Source organism: Dermacentor andersoni, chromosome 6, assembly GCF_023375885.2.
Source record: "Dermacentor andersoni chromosome 6, qqDerAnde1_hic_scaffold, whole genome shotgun sequence".
Classification (NCBI taxonomy): Eukaryota; Metazoa; Arthropoda; class Arachnida; order Ixodida; family Ixodidae; genus Dermacentor; species Dermacentor andersoni.
In genome coordinates, this window is record NC_092819.1 from 90,127,679 (window position 1) to 90,144,840 (window position 17,162).

General features: G+C 44.4%; 1 protein-coding gene across 1 annotated transcript in view; it reads left to right on the plus strand.

The window, feature by feature from the left end:
- Positions 1-17,162, plus strand: part of LOC126523003 (A disintegrin and metalloproteinase with thrombospondin motifs like) — a 76,568-nt gene that overhangs the window by 22,474 nt on the left and 36,932 nt on the right. The window contains exons 2-6 of the mRNA XM_072288804.1: positions 2,914-3,077; positions 6,979-7,068; positions 11,897-12,032; positions 14,259-14,315; positions 16,298-16,357. Of these exons, the coding sequence (XP_072144905.1) occupies positions 2,937-3,077; positions 6,979-7,068; positions 11,897-12,032; positions 14,259-14,315; positions 16,298-16,357 (484 nt within the window). The 5' untranslated portion in view covers positions 2,914-2,936. The remainder of the gene's footprint in view (positions 1-2,913; positions 3,078-6,978; positions 7,069-11,896; positions 12,033-14,258; positions 14,316-16,297; positions 16,358-17,162) is intronic.

Sequence of the window (17,162 nt, forward strand, 5' to 3'; positions counted from 1 at the left end):
CACGAGCCTCCAGACTGTGAGTCGCGCATTGTGAATGAGACTATAGGTCATGGGCTGTGTGCCTGCCCTCAGTACGTGGAAGAGCGACAAAAGTTGAGCAATGAACTTACGCGCCTCGACAGTCCGCCGCTGTGGAAGGACGTTATTTTATTCCTTTGTTCAGAGGTCAAATTGTGTTTTAAGGCCATCATGGCCTTACTTGACTTCTTAAAGAGTAGTGTCTGGACTGAAGGCTTTGAATAGGCCAAATTGCTCGCTATATATTTTGCATCCTCCTTATCTCGTCATCGTCACCCATAATGTGCCTCTTCCTTCCTTCTTTCTTTCCCTGTTGCCCTTCCCCCAGCGCAGAGTAGTTGGCTAGAGGAATATACCTCAGGCCTACTTCTCTCCACCTTGCGGGTTTCCGCAGAACTATTACGCCAAACTCTTACCTTTGCTTCGAGTTATTGATGAGTTCGACTTTGCCCTGCCATCTGCTAGCCGCCTGCTTAGCTCAGATGGTACAGCGGCTGCCCCGGAAAGGCGGTGGTCCTTGGTTCGAGTCTTGGGCCAGGACGAATTTTTCTTCAACTACGAGGCTTTTCTTTGGAGGAACCCGTATGGGTTTGCATTGTAGCTATTGCTGCGATTGGGCGGATGTCTCATTTTCCCTTTATTAATTACTTCTCGTCACCTTACGGGTTTCCGCAGAACTATTACGCCAAACATCAGTCACATGCCTTCGTTATCTTAGAACAATGCAATGAAATAGAGCGAAGGCAGTCAGCCTTTGTTTACCTTGTATGTTAAGATCATTTTAGCGTTCTACGCCCCGTTCTCACATATTGCGTGTGCAAGGCAGCACACATATGGTCCCTTCATGTATCAAGTAGTTCCGGTACCAAAAAGAATATTCTAATAATATTCAATCAACAAAAAAATTACCAGGTAAAGAAGACCGCCACAAATCATCTGCACCTAATTTTTTTTTTTCATGTTTCGCGGCTCCTGCAAACAATTGAAGTTTAATTAAAAAAGTTGATACCATAGTATCACTAACACACACGTGTGATGCCGGTACTGTTATTGATACAAAAACATGACTGAGGGAGCATGGTGCCGGCATTTATAAGGTTCCACTTAAGTGCGGCAGATGCTACATTGCACAAACCGGTAGGTGTATGAACATTCGCTTGCGTGACCATGAGCGTTCCCCGAGGGCTGCTGAAGGTTCAAACTTGGCTGTTCATTGCCGTAGCTGCTTGGACTGCTCTCCTTTGTTTTCAAAGACTGAGATTATCGGAATGAAAAATGGTCAGCTGGAAAAACAGATTGTAGAGGCAGTGGCCATGTGGTGCTTTAAGGATGATGATCGCGTTAGCTCGCCGTCAATTGCTGTTTCTCAGAAAGAGCTTTTGTTTCTTTCAATGTGATACACACGGGTTCGGTGCCTCAGTAGTCTTCCGCATTTATCTTAGCATTTGTATCGTGCCATAGTTCGCTCCGTGTTTTTTTTTTTTTGGGGGGGGGGGGGGGGTTGGGTTGGATATTGGGTTATTGGGGTGCACACGTGTACCTGATGTATATAAGCTCGGCGTTCGTTTCATTAAATCATCAATTATCAGTACCGCTTCGTGTTGTGCCTTTCCTCGTTTCGTGTGTTCCTTGCGGTAACTTCCCAAATCGTGAACCGCCGACTGACCGACGCCCACACTCTGCTGTGTAGGCAATAAAATAGTTTGCTATCATACGCAAAGACGAAAATATACCGCGTGGAGGTGGCGCGATAATCTCTGTCAGAAATTAATTACAGCAATCTCTTGTACTAATTGAATGGCCACTCGAAGTTTTCTGGATTGTTACGCGTCATTGTCATGACCGATGTGTTATCGGTGCCTGCTACCAACTTCATGATAGCCGGCTTGCTATCGTAGACCTTTTCAATCATTACTTCTTTTAAATCAACGATAAGTTCTTGAATGCCGTCCTCATCTGAGGTGGTGATTTGAATTACGCAGCTGCATAGTGGTTGGTACCTTCTGTTTATGGTAACAATTATTTTAAAAATCTTCATCTTTTTCTTACAGCGGAAGTTCATTCTTTCCCATTTGGTAAAAAACAAGAACAAAAGAAAAACGCGCGCTAGCTCACAAAGAGAAAATGGTTTAGATCTCATATTTACTAACTATCACGAATGCGCTAGCGGCTCCTTGAAGGAACATTGTTAATATTTTGAAGTTAGCGACAATCACTGTGTGTGCTCGAGTCGCTTTGCACACCGACTGATCACCGATAGACAGCGCCGGATCTACGGAAACATAGATGCACCGCATTTTAGGCACTGTTTGCATTTAAACAGATTCTCATAGGGTAAAGTCGTTTGTCAATTCACTAACTAGTCGCATCCAACGATCGAATATTAGATGAGTAAAAAAGCAAGCATATTTCCTCGCTGTTATAACAAACTATTACCAAAATTAAATGTTTCATATCTGCTGCGTCCTATAGAATTAAGTGATTAATGCTCCATGTTTTCACATCAAATGCATTGATTAAAAATGAGCGGCCAAACTGTTGGCCAACATTCGAGCGACCTGAGAATAAACTATTGGGATCACAACAACAATAGTGGCCATCTATAACTGCAGTTGTCTTAAGCAAATTATAATGGAAAAATTTTCAAGACATAAAGATCAAGAAATAGCAGATTTCCGCAACTATCACAAGCATATGTGAAAAAACAAAAACAAAAAAACCGGAAGGTTGTGTACGCTATCAGTTATACAGTAATAATACATAACCCCGATTTCTTTTTGTTCGTACAACTTGTCGTATTACGCAGCACAAGTAGGCGTCAAGAAAGGCGAGTATGAACATGCCGCAGCTTGCTCACCTTCTAATTCTACTGCATGCTGCTGTTCCTGATTTCAGAACCGGGCATCGTCTACCCAAGGATGCTGAGTTCGAGAGATGACACGGGGCAAAAAGTAATAAAGCTATCGGATAAGCTGACACTTAATTTAGAAAAAAGCACCGTCTTTCCTAAGGAGCTTCTCGTGCACACTACCATCGATGGTACGCAAGCGCGCTATCTGGTAAGTTCTGTCATGGTAATAGCTGGTGATGAAACACTAAAACAGCAGAGCAGCTGGAAAGATAAGCTATACGAGTACCACAGATATAATAAGAAGGCTCAAACATGTATCGTTTAAAACAGTTAAGGATCAGCGCCTGAAGAAGTGACCAACACGGGGACATCCTTAGGAGATGTGACTTAGCTTGAACAGCGCCGATCGCTCAATAGACGACGTGCACATTGAAACACGTGGTCGCATTGCCTGCGTGGTTGAAATTTTTGCCAGCAAGACAGACATCGATATTTACAAAAAAAAAGAAAGCGTATGCGCTTCTGTGTCATTACTACGAACGCATCCTATGTCCCGTGAGGCAGAAAATCCGGCGTGATCGAATGATGGTACCAAGAATGGCCGACAGTGCAGGCGATAAAAACACGTCAAAAAATGCTCGGAATAAGGCAACATTTTTCGGGGAGGTTCATGTAATCAAAGTAAATCATCGCACGTAGAAAGAAAATTTCGTAAAGGCAGTCTGGGTGGGATTCGAGCCCGGACATGGGGTGCGAGACCAGCGCGCTTCCCCGACGCCACGGCGGCTCCACGGTTCTGGTTGGCTAACGTTGTACCTAGTGCGTGCGTCAATGGACACGTGATGACGCTAACCTCAGCAGCAACAAAAAAAAAAATTATGGGGCTCTGCGCGCCAAAACCACTTTCTGATTATGAGGCACGTCGTAGTGGAGGACTCCGGAAATTTCGACCGCTTGGGGTTATCTTTAACGTGCACCTGAATCAAAGCACATGGGTGACGAGGGTTGCAATGTGGGCTTGTTGGTAATGCATCTTCAAGGGGAGTATGGTAGCGCGATTCAAAGACGGGACAAGAGAAGACACAAAGGGACACACACAGCGCTAACTTCCAACACAGTTCACGTGCCTGTGACTCATGTGGTCTGAGTGTATAAGTACGACCTGGTTTTCGACAATAAACAGTGTTGGAAGTTAGCGCTGTGTGTGTCCCTTTGTGTCTTCTCTTGTCCCGTCTTTGAATCGCGCTACCATACACCCCTTGAACATGGGTGACACCGCATTTCGCCCCCATCGAAATGCGGCCGCCGTGGCCGGGATTCGATCCCGCGACCTTGTGCTCAGCAGTCCAACACCGTAGCCACTGAGCAACCACGGCGGGTTCAGCAGTGATACAGGAGATAGTAAATGATATAGGAACGTTAATTAGTAGTAATTATATATAGTTTACCTGAAGTGAAGTAAAACGAATTTAGCTTACAACCACTTAGAGTAAGTTACTTGACGTAGAATAAAGTGAAGTAAGGTAAAGTAAATTGAATGAAGGTGAATTAAAGCGAATTAAGGGGGATTAAACTAGATTGATGTAGAGTAAAGTGGACTAAAGTTGGTACAAATTAGATCAAAATAGATTAAGGTACAGTTGTGAAGTTAAAGTTAGGTGACCTATGGGGAATTAAAGTGTGTGAAGGTGAACTAAAGTGGATTGAGGTGGAATAAAGTAAATTATGGTGGCTTAATGTGGATCACGTAAGGGTAATTAAGTAACTGTCCATTTTTGTTAAGCAATTGAAAGCTCTAAAATTTAGTTTCTTAAGTCTAGCGCCCGATATGGCTGAAATTACAGCCTTTTGCAGTCTGTTGCAATAGTCAATCGAAGCCTGACTGCTAGGCTCACGATTGCGCAATAACGACAACGTACATGTTTGTGCCAATTGTGCCGGCGTGCTTGCGCACCCTTGCGTTATATCTGAAAAGTGGCGATGCAGAAGCCATTTCAATACTCCGTTCTGGTACTCAGTGAAAAAAAAAAGCAAAAGTAAAAATTTAATGTAAAAGTAAAAAAAACGCATAATAATATCTGGTAATTTGGGTTTCATTTCCCTGCTCCGAGAGCACATGACCCACTGGGTAATTGACTACTTTTCTTAAAAACAAAGTATTTGAAAATATGCTAATGTCGCGTCGACTTAAATGGATCACGGAGACCACGGAAAAACGGAACAAGATTAATGGGGAGAGAGACAGTTGTTTCATTGAAAGGAAGATAATGCTGTTTTTTTATTTATTTACTCTCATACCCACAGCGCCGTTTAGGCATTACAGTGGGGGGGGGGGGGGGGTTACATACATCAATGTAAACAGCTTATGGCATCGAATAAACAGCATTAAACTATACAATACAATGAAAGAGAAAAAGAAAAAAAACCGCAAAAATGACACGACAAAAATGGTACATCAAGATATCAATGTAGAGCACGCAGGAAACGGCATCATACAATTAAGTAATAAATCACTATGTAATGATAGCAAACTCTGCAATTACTAGATACTGTAAAATAAAGAAGAAAATTTCAAAGAGCATTTGCAAAATGCTCATTATTAAGTATACTAACTACGGCAGCAGGCAGTCGATTCCATTCTAAAATGGTTTTGGGGAAAAAGGTGCTTTTGAAAAGCTTAGTTCTACAAGTGTATTTCCTAACCTTGAGCTCGTGATCTGTTCGTCTGGATGTATAATGTGGCTGAAGAATATACTTATTACGGTCTATTCCAATTTGGCCATAAAATATATTGTGAAAAAGTTTCAAGCGTAATGCCTGCCTTCTCTTTTCTAAGGTGTCCCATTTTAATGTTTGTTTTGCACTAGTAATACTAAGGTTTCTGTCATAGTTGGTGATTACGTACCGTGCTGCTATATTCTGAACTCTCTCAAGTTTATCTCGGTCGGTACACGTAGGAGGGTCCAATACGGTACATCCATATTCTAAAATGGGTCTAACATAGCTTTTGTACAGAATATCACGAGCCTGCTGGGGAAAGAGTTTTGTATTGCGCCGTAGAAATCCTAACACTTTACATGACTTTGCTGTAATGAAATCAACCTGCCTGTGCCAACATATGGACGGTGTGAGGAATACACCCAAGTACTTGTACTCGGAAACAATCTGCAATGGGGAACCGGATAGATAATATACGGCTTCTGGCATACACTTTTTAGTAAAGCGCATATGGACAGTTTTCTCTGTGTTTATTTGCATATGTGAATCTCTGCACCAGTTTTGTAGTTTAACTAAATAATTTTGCAACATAACAGTATCGGCAATGCTTGTAATTTCCCTATATATTATCAGATCATCAGCAAACAATCTTACGGAAGAAACAATAGTGTTGGGAAGGTCATTTATAAATATTAAGAAAAGTAATGGGCCCAATACCGAGCCCTGGGAGACGCCAGACGTTACGCGGGCCGCACTAGATTCTGCGCCATTTACCACTACATGCTGAAACCGCAAAGAAAGGTATTCCTGAATCCATGCAATTACTTGTTCATTGATATTAAACCAACGTAGTTTACATACAAGCAATGTGTGATCCACCAGGTCGAAAGCTTTTCTAAAATCTACAAACACCGACTCAACACAAGAACGAGCATCCAGTGCACCACAATCTTCATGAACGAATTCTGTTAATTGAGTTGTACAGGAAAGCCCTTGCCTGAAACCATGCTGTTTCTGATTCAGGAGGTTATGATTGGTAATGTGTGTCATTATGTTACTGCACAAGACGTGCTCTAATACTTTGCAGACAATACTTGTTAGAGATATCGGTCTGTAATTGCCGACTAGTTCGCGATGCCCCGATTTATACACTGGCACAGCGCACGCCATCTTCCATTCGTGTGGTAGGACCCCGGTGTTCAATGACTTCGAGTACAGTATCTTAAGAAAGGGAGGGATGAACGACGCACACAATTTGAGAAAAGCCAAAGTTGCCATATAATGTGAATGTAACCAATGTCATGGGTCACTGGATGTTGGTTACGGGCCCTGTCCAAGCAATGCAATGGAAGAACCTTGGATTCATTTCCTAAATTCTGGTTTTCTCGCAGGTGAATGGGAAAGATCAGGAAGCGAACCTCTACCACGACATACAAAACATGGCGTCCCTCGATGTATCTGAGGAAGATGAACTTGAAGTAGTAAGTGTAATCCATTTATAAGAGCACCTCCTATTTGATGTTTTGCCTAATATATAATCAGCAACATTAGCAAATTTTTCACTCGCTCTATCGAAATTAACACCTCCATCACCATCACGTGCTGGATACGTCAGCGTAACTTTGGTTTTGTAAAGCCTGTTTGCCGCAGTTGATTTACATTAGAGAAATTAAAAAGTAGTACAACTACACTGCTTTAATTAACCAACATTGTCATCTTAGCAAGGGACGCCAAGGTAGACTAAAAACGCCGCGGACTTTTCGCTGAGCAACCTCCGTATTTTGGTGAGTGATCTTCAAAAACAAGGTGATTGGTGTCAGTGTAAGATCAGCTTAAACTGAAACCCTAATTGTTTTAAATAATTTCAAACTATTGCTAAACGCGATTATGTAGAGCACGAAGTCCATCTGCCTGTACCTCCTATTTTTACGCTTTCCTTAATCTTACAACAGCGTGGCGGGGCCCTAGTGCAGGTACGAGGTATTTTCGCTAATATATTTTGCAGCATTACAGTGTCCTGCTGCACTGAAACAGTGGGAGCTGCTAATGTATTGCTGCTGAGTTGAGTGATTGGCTTCGCTGCTGCCCATTCGACCCTCGTTGTGTCATCGCAGTGTTTTTCAGTTTCAATTTGTGTGGCTCTTCTAAAGATTTCAGTTATAAAGCATTGTGGTTTCCAATGTGCTTGCAAAGCGGACGAATTACACTCTGAGATGAAGAATGTTTAAATCTTGCTTCACGGCTGTATGCTGTTTGTCTCACAAGGACTACAGTTTATTGTCGTTCGACACTGAGGTTGACAGAAAAAAGATGGACCTTTTTGGTACTGAACCCGATTAAGGTACAAAGCAAAAACCGTGCTGCTTGAGCACAGAACACTAAAGAACGAGTTAGTTCCCGCTATTATAACATGGTGGCCTGAGCACCAGGTTTTCGACCGGAATCTGCACGCTGGCCAGTACTGGCAACTGGGTAGCACATCTTGCTTGCACGAATTTCATTAAGTAAGCGACTGTGCGACAACAACAGCAGCAACAAAAAAAAACATGACCAGTATTTAAAAAAGGTAAAAAAATGAAAGCGCGACTTCGGTTTGTTCCTTATGTTGGTGACAGCCGAGTCTCACAGATCACAGCGGTACTTGAATGAATGGAACTTTATTTATTAATTAAAATATAAGAAAGAATACTCGCAGGAAGCAACACAGGGGCTCGAGTTTGTCGCACAGGAACTCACACATGGCGTCCGTCGAACACGCACATAGACTCTCGCGCTCACACTCGCACAGCCTCGTCGTCGCGCGATCGCAGTCGCACTCTTCACGGAACACAATCCCACCACCACCTCACCACCGGGCTCGTCGCGGCCGCAGATCGGGGTGTACAAGGTAGGGGGCGCTAGCTAGCAGCTTGTGAAATAGCTAACACTTGTCACCATCATTTATCATCATTTATTATACCCTTATAAATGCCTCTTGTGGGATCTTACATAAGGGGGGAGCAATGTTCGAAAATGTTTACATACGTTAGTCATGTTAGGTTCACGTTGATTTGCAATGCGACGGAGGGACGGCAAAAACTTTATTGGGACAAGCATCAGGGCAACAGTTGCAACATTCAATCACAGAGTGTAGGAATAATTGATTAAAGGCCTCTATAGGCGTTGTATACTGAGACAGTTGAAAAGGAGGCGAGAAGACCGGGGCGGAGGCAATAGAAGTGTTCCTCGTCGATGATGGAATCTGTAATAGAACTTGCGGAAAAGACATGGCACGCTGAATTTTCGGCGAAGGAGCAGAGTATTAAGGCCAAGATCTGATTTGACATTCGATTTGACATAAAAAAAAAATCTTCAGAATACAGTGTACGCCATGGGCAACCAGTGTGAAAACTTCGTGTGCCAACAGCAGCGCCGTAACACACAGCCTACCGAGCGGTTTGCACAGTCTACAGTACACATACTACGATTTCGCATCGGCGATTTCACCACTCATTTTGAAGCACATGTGTCCAGCTTCTGACCTGTCTGGGCACCGACGTGCTGTAAAACGTAGCAGTGCGTGCGCCACTTGCAACCTGTATGGCCATGGACCATAGAGTCTCCTTCCACATAGTATAGGGAACTCTGGCGCTGCAGTCGTTCAGCCATCATGGGAATGATGGGAAGTACATCAATTTGTCTGATCTTCGTGCTTGTGGATTGAGACGTTCTTGTGGCTCTGTATATTACGTTTTGTATGCCTTCGTTGTCGTAAATTTTGGAGAAATCTATACTCTTCGATGTGCAGAACACGCTGCAAACACGCACAATCGCTATTAATTGCAATAATTGAGCTTGTCGAAGCGCTCAAATGCTCGAAGTGGCCAAATGCCTCGAGCGCGCCAAGCGTCTCGAGGCACTCGAATGGCCCGCAATAAATTCCCAAGGACGTTTCACATTGCTTGCTGATGCACGTGACTATGGCGTAATTGTTTCAATATAGGGCTTCTCTGCTATAGGTCCTGTGTTCGCATCCTATGGTCGGACAATTTTAATAATGTTTATTTAATTATTTATTACGCAGTACGTCGTTGAAAATCACGCTCCTACAGAGTAATGAAGCCGCTTGAAGACAGAAGGATAAAGTTTAGGCAAATCCATGTACTTTCTATAATTTCCATGCTGGGTGAACCACTCCCACTGCAGCCCCCGTAGACACTAGCGCCGGAGTTTCCTCTAGTAAATATTGTATGAAACTCTATGCCATGGATAGAACTTGGCTGGGTGCATTGGCCTAAGCAAAGGTTAGTACAGGCGCACGTCTGTTATCGCCAAATATGCCGTGCAATCCTCGTGGCCCCGCTACTGGACGGTGCCAGCATACTTTAGTTCCACACTGAAGCAGCCGTGGCACCTCCTGGCCAGCGCTGCTTGAACATAGCAAGCGAACGCTACTTATCGGTTGGTCAAACAACAAACTAGATAGCCTCGCTCGCCCGTGGCAGTAGGGCCGTAGGTGATGTGCCCACAAAGGCACAGTTCACAGCTTAACACGCTAGCCACGCGCTAGAACAAGTGAGGCCCGGAATAAAGATTGACACGCCAGTGTCCAGCAGTGTGGTAGCGGAAAGAATCTTATGCAAACGTCACGTATGGCTGTGCAAGGTCCCAATCACGGTGGTCAGCCGACGTGTACTCGGAAAGCATATCTCTTAAGGTCCGATTCAAGCACTCGGTGAGCCCGTTCGTCTGGGGCTGGTGTGACGTGGGGAGCTTGTGCTGCGTGGAGCATAAGCGCAGGAGTATTGTCGATGGCCTCGGTCAGTTAGCTATTGACGTGGGGCACCGTGCACTAAAATTACGTTACAAAGCAGAAAGTCCACCGCTTCTGTAGCACAGCTGGTCGCCAGCGCTCGTGCCATCGCATAGCGCGTCGCGTAATCAGTAGCGACGGCAACCCCTTTGTTTCCTGAAGCAGATGTGGGAAAGGGTCCACGAAGGTCCAAACCGACACGGAAGAAGGGCTCAAGGAGGACGTCGATGGGCTGAAGACACCCAACAGGAAGCGTAAATGGTTTCATTGGGCGTTGACAGAGCTCGCAGGCGCTGACGTAAGGCCGCACGGCGCGAAGATTGACAAAATAAACATTTACGTCAGGCACGGCACATTAATGTCCGCTACAAACGTGGTCTTGTTTGGAAAGTGTCGTAGTCGACAGAACGTGGTAATTTTAGGTTCATTAAAATGCCCAATGCCTCTTTTTGGCCACTTAGGTGAAATTCAAAAGTTTGTGTCTGAGTGCTAGTGAGAGAGCAAAAAACAGCCTCGAGGTAACTAGCGGGAGCATAGCTCGTACAAAAAGAAGTAAAATTTTCCACTAGCGTTGAACCTGAAACCAACCAGCCATCGATGACACGCTTCCTTGTACGGGTATGGTTTACTACAATAATAAATAAGTTATTTAAGAGCCTCCAAAGAACCTTCTGGTGTGTTTTATTGTTTTCAAGTAAGCGCACTTGCTATGCTGACTTGAACTATCTTTACTGGAATATTTTTTACACACTTTAAGATCAGAAGGAACACTGGCAGACATGACGAGTTTAAGTAGCTTTGATTTATGGTTCAATGCGTGAACATGGACAGGGGTAACACAAATATTACGCGACTAGTCATTAGCAACTTCCATTTTAGCAGCAAAGCACTTATTGTAAATTTCTTTCATAATGTATTAAAGCAGCGCACTAAAATTGACGCGTTCGCGCACAGATGAAAAAGAACATACACAGGTGCTAGACTGCAACTACTGCTTTAGCAACTTTAGCAGCTTTAGCAGCACATTTGCTGCGATGAGCTTTGCCCACAACTAACTTCAAACGAAATCATTCATGATGTAACGTCGTCAGCAAACATTATGCTAGAGAACATGCGAATGACTCCGTCATGCTTGCTAGAGAGATTCTTTAGTGACGCAATGAAGTTAGTGTGCGTTATATCGTCCTTCTTTTATTGAAGAATTAAAGAAAAACACTATATTGCTCAGCATTATTTCAAGTTTCGTCACTTGTAGCATGAATCAGTGAAGCCGAGCTTATCGCTAGCTTAAGATAATCGCTAATCTGAGATATTTGTGTTTTACTCGTGTACAGCATAATTTATGCTTTAGATAGAGTGGCATTTGAAGAAAAATACATATTTAGAATGTATGTGAGAGGTCATCTCTCGATCATTGTTTAAAGCTATATAACGAGGAACGCATTCACCCTACAGTATTAGATTTAACAATAGCCACGTTTAGGATTACGAGATTATCATCAAAATTGCGTTTGCAGCATGGCGTTCTGGGACACACGTTGAGAATAAAGCCACTGCCTGAAATGGAACGTTCTAGGGAAGGTCACATGGCTCACATGCTTTACCACGTCGATGAGCCGGAATTTCGGCATCGTGATGAGCCCAAAGATTACGGTGAGTGACAACCAGACATGCTTCTATAAAGCAAAGCTTCTTTTAGCGCAAGAATAATGTTTTCCCAATCCTGTGGTTGGCAGTACTTAACGCGAGTTCTGCAGTTTGTAATGCGAAGAGGCGACTACTTGGTAGAGGCCGCTATACAATTTGTTTAATAAGTGCTGCTTTGCTAATGCTAATAATTCATTACTGTGCGGAGATATATTGGCGAGGCAGTGGCGTTTTCACATGAGTCTTAGCGTCTCTTGGCTATCGATATTTTTATAAGTACATAACACACAATTCAGGAAGGTGCTGAAGCCCACTGTATCACGGCTTTACATTTTTCAACACAACTTAGCTGCGTCGGTTCTCAATACAGCTAAAAAACTAGGAAGTAAGTGATGAAGCTTCGAAAATGAGTAGCACAGTGTATAAACGCCACAGAGCGAGCAATGCTCGTTACTTAAAACAGAGCCGTCGGTAAGATATATTTCTGGGCTTGTAATTCATGCCTTATTCACAGGCCTGGTGGCAATGCATGTGCCAATAGCTATTGTCTGTTGCAGTCTACAGGGCCCTATAACGTAAAAAATGTTGCAATATGTTTTTTATTCCAATCTCCTGACGCCAAACTTGCGTAACCGCCGGCGCAAGCATCCGGCGGTGACCCACAGGGTTGTGTGTACAGACCAATCAAACGCTCTCCTGGTTTATAGGCGGTCACTTTTGTTTGCTTGAAAAACGAATAACATTGTCTGCATTGAGCGGCTTGCCGTATCTAATTGGCTGACAAAAAGTGAGGAGCACGCTCACGTGGAGAGGGATTCGATGGGGCCGAGCCACTGCACTGAATAGCGATAACTGGATGAAGAGGGTGGTGCCGGCGTCTGCGATTGGTCCGCTTTCCCTTACTTAGCTTGAGGTGGCTGGTCGAAAATCGCGGCGGCATGCAACGGTAGGTTAAGAATGCCGCTAATACGGATCCTCAGCAAAGAATAGTTGGGAAAGCGAGGTCGTAAGCGCTACCAGGCCACGCAAATAGTTTTGTTGTACGCAAATAAACCTATGCTCTCCGGCAGGTGCGAGTAGCCAGTGCCTGAGCGATCGGCGGAAGCCATCTTGGATTCCTTTCGGAATGGGGCAGCCTGCGCCTATTCAAAAAAAGAAAAATTCAGTTTCGTTCGGCATCTTAATTCATCTTTAACGCGTACACGTCACTTTGACGCGGTGAATTTTCGTAGTTTTGTGATGTCGCGTGACAGACAGGTGAAGTGGGTGCGGCCCGAAAGCTTTTGACCAATAGCCGAGGGCTAATGGCGAAAACGTGTCGAATGTGAAATAACTATTTTTCTTTTGTTCAGTCCAATGATGCATAATCAGTGGGTACACGTCATATCAGATTGGGAGCTATCGCGGTTTTCGTGACGTCACGTGACAAACAAGCGAAGTGGGGGTGGTTCTAAAAAAGTTTTTGACCAATCGCGGAGGGCTGATTGCAGGATTGGAATAGAAAAGTTTGGAACAGCTTTAGCGTTATAGCGCCCTAGTGCTAAGCGTCGAGTCTGTTTGCTTTTAATTAAGCTCGGCTGGTACGCGCAGCGGAGTCTGCTTCTGAATAGATTTGCGCAGCTGCCTATGCACTCACTCTAAATGAGCTTGTTCAAGGTTGTTTCTAAATGATAAGTTTACGAATGTTTATACAGTATACTTCTGCCCCTTCCCAGCTTGCTTATATCACATGGCAGATGTAGTTGCTTTCTGAGCAAAATAACGCCCAGTAGCACTGTATGCTGCGTGGCTGCGCAGGTGAAGCCCGGTATCCGCTCACTAATGCAAAGGGCGCGCATCATCCCTCGCAAAATTTTGCTTTCCGGTCGCGTAAACACAGTTAGCCACGATATTATTATTTGAGGCTGCAGTATAGTAAAATAACCAATTCTGATATTTTTAATTACTCAGCGGTGCCGCTTTGTGATGTGTCGGCCTTCGTGCCTCATTCCTTCCGACGCGCCATTTTCTCTTTTCGATTCCTCGTAGAGAGTTATTCAAAATTTTACTTCCCGCGCTATATATACATTTACGCTTGAAGCAATTCTTACATTTTTGTTGTTATTTTACTGCTTTCACGTGATTATGTTGGTGCACATAATACTATGCAGTAAGTAAAATATTGCTGATTTGGGGCTCAGAGACGTACAAGCATTTATGAAGATATATACTTTTTTTTTTTTTGCGATATAGGCATTCCAAAATCTCTGGACCCTTCGGCCTTTTTCGCCTCAGGAAAAGAAATGCCAAGTAAGTGAACAACGTGCTAGTGTAACACGCCTTGGTTGCTTAATGGCTATGGTGTTGGCGTGCTGCAGCACGAGGTCGCCGGATCGAATCCTCGCCAGGGAGACGGCATTTCGATGGGGGCGAAAACACCCGTGTACTTAGGCTTAGGTGCACGTTAAGGAACTCCTAGCGGTGAAAATTATTCCTTAGTCCCCCACTACATCATGTCTCATGATCAGATCGTGGTTTTGGCACGCAAAACTCCATCATATCTTTTAAACGTGCTAGTGTCTGTGAGAGGAGCTTAAGCAGAAAAGCGTGTGTACAAAGACAAATAAAACGTGGGATGAAATCTCTGTTGGGCTAGTAAGTTCGAATTTTAGCGCTGAACAGCAACGCATACAGATAGGATAAAGAACACCAAGTGTGTCATTCCCGTCTTTTTTTGTGTGTGTTCTGTTTTCTTGCTTGTTTGCCCTTCTCATTGCAACGGATTGGAACCAGCACCTCTGCGAAGTATAACACGTTGCTTACATCCATTTGTCGCCTTGCCTAAGACTGACAAAAGAAAGAAAGAAAAGCTGAAAGCTTTTCTTTGAGCAGGTGTGGCCAGCAATTGAGCAGGTGTCGCCAGCAAGAGCCGCTTCCACAACTCTAGAACAATGCAGCATAACTAAAACCCACCCTTAGAACTTCTCGATAGACCCTCTCCCCCTATCCTCATATGAAAACTGTTTTATTGCGATAGCAATTATAGGTACGTTGGAGGCGCAATCGTGCTGTTAGTACAACCGTCGTCGTGCTGTCCATCGTCGTGCGCCGGTCGCGTCGTCTTACGGCATATGCCAGATATCCAATAATCTCGTATGAACAGATGTGTTTCATATGTATTTTCATATTACTATACGAGATTGTTGGATATGTTACATACGGGTCATATGAGATTTGAACGCGATAGCGTTAAGGGCCCTGTGGCGCAAAAAATCTGGAGTCGGCATCAGACGTCGTTTCGCTAAAAATCATTCCGAACCGCAACCACGCAGGCCCTCCGCGTTGCGGAGAGGCGTTGCTGAACTAATTGAATTCCTCAAAGTAAAACGCGTCAGAAAAGTTGTGAAGTATGACCTAAACATAACCTATAGACATGATAGCGTCGGATTGTAACAAGAATACACCAGGAAACGTAATTCTCTTACGCGAGAACTGAAACATAAACTCCTTTTCCAGTGTTTCTACCATTCGTAGATAGGCACGGCCCCCTCGGTTCCTTGCAACAACACCAACCAAATGCTGCTCGCCTCTGCAAATCCGCAAGAAAGCTGCTGTTGCCGGGAAGCGTGACAAGCAGTCAGGGATCTTTGAATGCTATCGCATTCCACTATTAAGCGCGACGATTAGGCCTCCTCCAAATTGTTTCGATAGGAAATCGTTGTATAAAATGTGCTCTGAGCTTCCCCGCTTGTATGTTCTATTTTTGGTACTTGCTTTACGTATTGCTTCATATTGTCACGCGGTAGTGACGTTAAAGAACACAGTAGCAATACTGTGAAAGACAAAACTAACTTTTATTGGGCGAACCTGTGCCCTCAAAGACAGGCTACACTTAAAGCACAACGACAGCGGCGAACAAAGTCGGCGATCACAGAAAATTCGATCAGCGGGTCAAGCGCGTCGGCTTTTATACATCAGTCGTCGGATGTTCCAGAGTAATCACTGGGACCCGCGTGCTTTCCATAAAGTTCTGCGCCATTCGCGTCGCGCATACATGCAATCAGATTACGCAAGGTTCGGTGACAACAGACAGCGGATAGAAGCATCGATAAACATTCTAGAAACTTCCGATACATGTGAGCGCGTCCTGCGCTGAGCGATAAGATTTGTTAGGCGGTGAGACGTGGTCACCCGATAAAGATAAACTAGTACACGTGTCAATATTACGGAATTAAGAAGGTTATCAAACCGTAATTAATATATAAAGCAAAACTGCTGTTCTTGTTTTATAGCTGGCCCAGCTGATACACGGAACACTTCGGCTTTCGTGGAATCTAGGAGTATGGCATCAGGTGAGTGCCTTTTTCATCGCCTTACACTATACGGTAGCTTAAGCATTCAATTTTTTTTCCTGGTATACTCAGGCAACTCCGGGATAACAAAAGAATGGAAAAAAATTTCGACGATTACGAAACTTCTTAATGCGCAATTTGAGCGCAGCTCGATACGTGTTTTCATTCCGCGATATATTGACTCAAAGAATTTGAGACCGAAACCACCGCGCCGACTGGCAGGGGCCGGTGCTGTCAGCGCCTTCGCAGAGGCAGGGGCAGTATGGGAGCCTTGGCATGCTGAGGAGCATCGGAGCCAGGTGCGGTAGAGACGACGACGAACGCGCTAACAGTGGCCCGAGCGCGTTCGCGCGATTACGCCAAGAGACGCCGACGCTCAGCTCAAGAACGGGCGCCTAACAGCTGCGCTGTAAAATGAGCCCGTGCACAGAATCTTAAAACGACAATTTTTTTCGGCTGCGGTGTACAGATTTCCCAAATTTCTTGCACCGTACGCTGTCTAATGAGAAACAGCTAGATACCTTTTGGCGAGGGTTTGTTCTCACTATGTCATGTCATCATCTTCTGCACCCCCCTCCCCCCACCTGCCGCCGGGACAGACAGTGCAGTGCGGCAGCCGAACCCTGTGAGTTGCTTGACGACATGATTGACATCGATAGTACCGTCGTGTTCGAGACCGATAACAACGTACTCTCCCTCGAGTCATAGCCATCGCCGTGACAATAAACCGCCTGTAGTGAGCATTGACACCTACTTAAATCTAAGACATTCGCAAAGTCGCCCGCCGAAGAAAGAAGGCCGCAAG